At 36.6% G+C, this 3,658-nt stretch overlaps 1 protein-coding gene across 1 annotated transcript; it reads left to right on the forward strand.

The window, feature by feature from the left end:
- Positions 278-1,254, forward strand: LOC109358296 (calmodulin-like protein 3). Its single transcript, XM_019602451.1, has one exon. It carries the CDS (start codon positions 684-686, stop codon positions 1,137-1,139), a length of 456 nt encoding a protein of 151 aa, XP_019457996.1. The 5' UTR covers positions 278-683; the 3' UTR covers positions 1,140-1,254.

Here is a 3,658-nt window from a genome sequence, read left to right on the forward strand (position 1 = left end):
GAAAAGTTGACATGGGGATATAACATTTTCCATCTTTTTTCTTGTAAGAGTAGTATGCTCTCTTCAGATTAGTCGATCAAACATTACTTCCTGATATTGAAAGTTTAGGGGAAAATAAATTATTTTAGGAATCTCCGCTATATGATCATATTACATGTGTTACATAAAATAATAATATAAAATAAAATTTTGTATCTAAATAAAATACAAAAAATATATAGAATAGAAAAATGACCATCCTAAAATTATTTGCTCAGATTTTCTGAAAAAATATAAAGTTATCCAATAAAAGTGGGCCACTTTTTTTATAAAAAAACCAATATATTTTTTATTCCTTATTTTTTGCAAGCTTATAAATTATAATAAGTCTTAACCCGTTTGCAAATGGCCCTTTAAAGAATAAACTAAAAATAACCCTTGACTTTACGCAATTATGGATGTGCCATCAACTTCGAACAAAATTTGGGATAATATTTTAGTTTGTTAAGATTAACATGATTTTAGTTTGTTAATAATGAATAACCTTCACCAACCCTATCATTTTTTCCCTCCACATTCATATATTCTACCACCCGAATGTATCCTTAACATAGTATTATACATTTTCTTCCATTTTCTTGTTCAACATTGTTTGCTTTTGATATTCTCCTCATCATATTATTATATTTTATTTATTACATGCAATGGATCAAGGAGAACTTGGACGTGTTTTTCAAATGTTTGATAGAAATGGTGATGGTCATATTACAAAAAAAGAGCTTAGCGAGTCTCTAAAAAACCTTGGAATATGCATCTCACAAGAAGATTTGATCCAAATGATTGAAAAAATTGATGTAAATGGAGATGGGTATGTTGATATTGAAGAATTTGGTGAGTTATATCAAACAATAATGGATGAGAAAGATGAGGATGAGGACATGAAGGAAGCATTCAATGTTTTTGATCAAAATGGAGATGGGTTTATCACAGGAGAAGAATTGAGTGCAGTTTTATCTTCTTTGGGATTAAAATATGGTAAGACATTAGAAGATTGCAAAAACATGATTAAGAAAGTTGATGTGGATGGTGATGGAATGGTTAGCTTCAAAGAATTTAAGAAAATGATGAAGGCTGGTGGCTTTGCTGCTTCATTAAGTTGATGTAACCACCAATGCATTAATCTAGTAGTATAAGACCTCATTAGATCTCATATAGACTCAAAGGTAAAATGTGTGATTCTTGGGAGCGGCATTTGTTGAGAGAGACAGTCATATACCCGGAAATAAAATAGTTATAGTTTCTTATCCATAATGTGAGGGAATATTTTTTATTATACAAAAAAAATTGATTTATATATGTTTAGAGGGTTGGTAGTCTTCTTTCTCTTATATGCATAGATCTAGAAACAAGATGTGCCCTTTGTGGAATATATATGTAATCTCAGTTGGTGAATATGTTAAATGGGAAATTCTCAACTTTTTCTATGGTTAATTAATTGCTTCCTTGATATTTTCCTAATTATGCTTTCCTGTTAGTGAAGGGAAATTACATGCATCTATCTCTTCCCTATTTTTTTATTCATAATTTTCTGTTGGAACTTGTTTGAAAATGATTAGTTTTTGAAGTGGTTTTAATGTACACTAATGATGCTATTATGATGACTTTTGAATTTGTGAAATGAAAAACTCACTAGTCTCACATTCCTTGGAGGAGGGAAGTTTGAAGGCTTTATAAGCCTTAAGTTTCATCATTGAGTGTGCCCCAAGGAGTACAATGAGTTTTGCGAGTGCGTGAGGACTCACACAAACAAAACCCCTCCACACATGTGTGCGTGCGCACCACCACCTCCGCCGCCGTCCAGCTCGATTCGGGTTGGGCTTGGGCGCAACATTCTTTTTAAATAATTTTTTATTTTATTTTGGGGCCTTTTTTGGGCTTGGACTGTGTGTTGACCAAGTCAACACACGTGTGAGACCTAGTCCACACGGTTGGAGAGTGGGAGGAGAGGATCTCAGTTTTAGATAGTGATCCGCGTGGAGAAAGGTTACAGCCGTCGGATCATGTGACCGTTTGAGATTTGACCACCTTTTTGGGCCGTCGGGTAGGGGATCCGTTAGAGGCCTCATGCTATAAATAGAGGTCTTCTCCCCTCATTAGAACTCGCACCTCAAGTTGAAGACGTTTCCTCTCAACTTTTCTATCTCCTCCCTAATACTCCGCCGACGCATTTCCAGCAACCTTCTCCCCCTTTCTTTCTGTGGCACTTGAGAATTGGCACAAGCAACCAAAGTGGGATTTCGAGAACTGACACTCATAGTCAGTATTGTGGGTAAAGAATTGAAACGGGTAGCCATATCGTGGGAATTTGAGAGCTGACACTAGTAGTCAGTATTGTGGGTGTATTCGAAATGATTCTTACAGTACAGTAAGAAATCGTATAACAGAGAACTGGGCTGTTTTATCCTAGGGACAGTGTGGTTGATAGTCTGCTTGCACAATTTTAGCAGTACCACGAAACATCTTAAAGAGAGCGACCTGGTCGTGACTCAGCTAGTAAAGATTATCTCATTCTATTCAAAATTGTTGCGAGCTACGCATACAACAATTTTAAGATGATTCGACTGCAATGACATTCGTAGATAATATTAATGGACCGAACATAAGATGGTATTTTTCCTCACAATGAGAAAGGTTGCCCACATTCTAAAATCTGACATCCCAATGGTGTCAGATGAGGCTGAAAATGAGGAAATGGATAAACTGGCTATTGAAATAGCTCTCTTGAATGAAAGTGGTTACTTATGTAAGAACTTCATTCTGAATGGGTTGTCTGATGATCTCTATGATTAATACAGCCCATACAAGTCCGCCAAAGTAATTTGGTATGCACTTGAGGAAAAATATGATACTGAGGAAGCTGAGACTAAGAAATATGCTGTTAACCGCTACCTCAAGTATCGGATGACTGATGATAAATTAGTAGAGTCTCAGTCCCACGAGATTCAGAAAATTACTCATGAGATCATTTCTGAGGGTATGCCTCTAGATGAGCAATTTCAAGTGGCTGTCATAATTGACAAGTTGTCTCCTAGTTGGAAGGACTTCAAAAACCTTCTGAGGCATAAGACCAAAGAAATCTCTTTGGAATCTCTGATCACTTGTCTTCATATTGAAGAAGAGGCTCGTAAGCAGGATCATAAAGATGAGGTGTTGATTGTCTCCAACAATAGCACTAAGAAGAAATTCTTAGGTGTGGTTCTAAAGCCTTTTGGCACTAACTTCAAGAATCAGAACTACATTGGGAATAAGGCTAAGAACATCAGTTGGAACAAGAATTGGAACCCCCAAAAGGTCCAATATGCCAAGCCACCCGCTAAAATTGACTTTGGCAACCTGCTCATCTACTTCAAATGTGGGAAGTCGGGTCATATGGCACGCAAGTGCAGAAATAAACCTATGGATTATCTTCCATATGCTAACATGGTTGATGAGCCATTTGTAGTTGTATTATCTGAGGTCATTATGGTTGGAGGAACTGATGGGTGATGGGTAGATACTGGCACATCCCGCCATGTCTTCTATGATCGTGCTATGTTCAAAATATACATTGATGATGATGATAAGAAGGTGTTGTTGGGTGACTCCCACACCACTATTGTTGCTGGAACTGGTGATGTGG

This window comes from Lupinus angustifolius, chromosome LG10 (genome assembly GCF_001865875.1).
Source record: "Lupinus angustifolius cultivar Tanjil chromosome LG10, LupAngTanjil_v1.0, whole genome shotgun sequence".
Classification (NCBI taxonomy): domain Eukaryota; kingdom Viridiplantae; phylum Streptophyta; class Magnoliopsida; order Fabales; family Fabaceae; genus Lupinus; species Lupinus angustifolius.

Excerpts from the sequence above, each read along its gene's own strand:
- LOC109358296 (XM_019602451.1), top strand. The coding sequence starts at position 684 with ATGGATCAAGGAGAACTTGGACGTGTTTTTCAAATGTTTGATAGAAAT.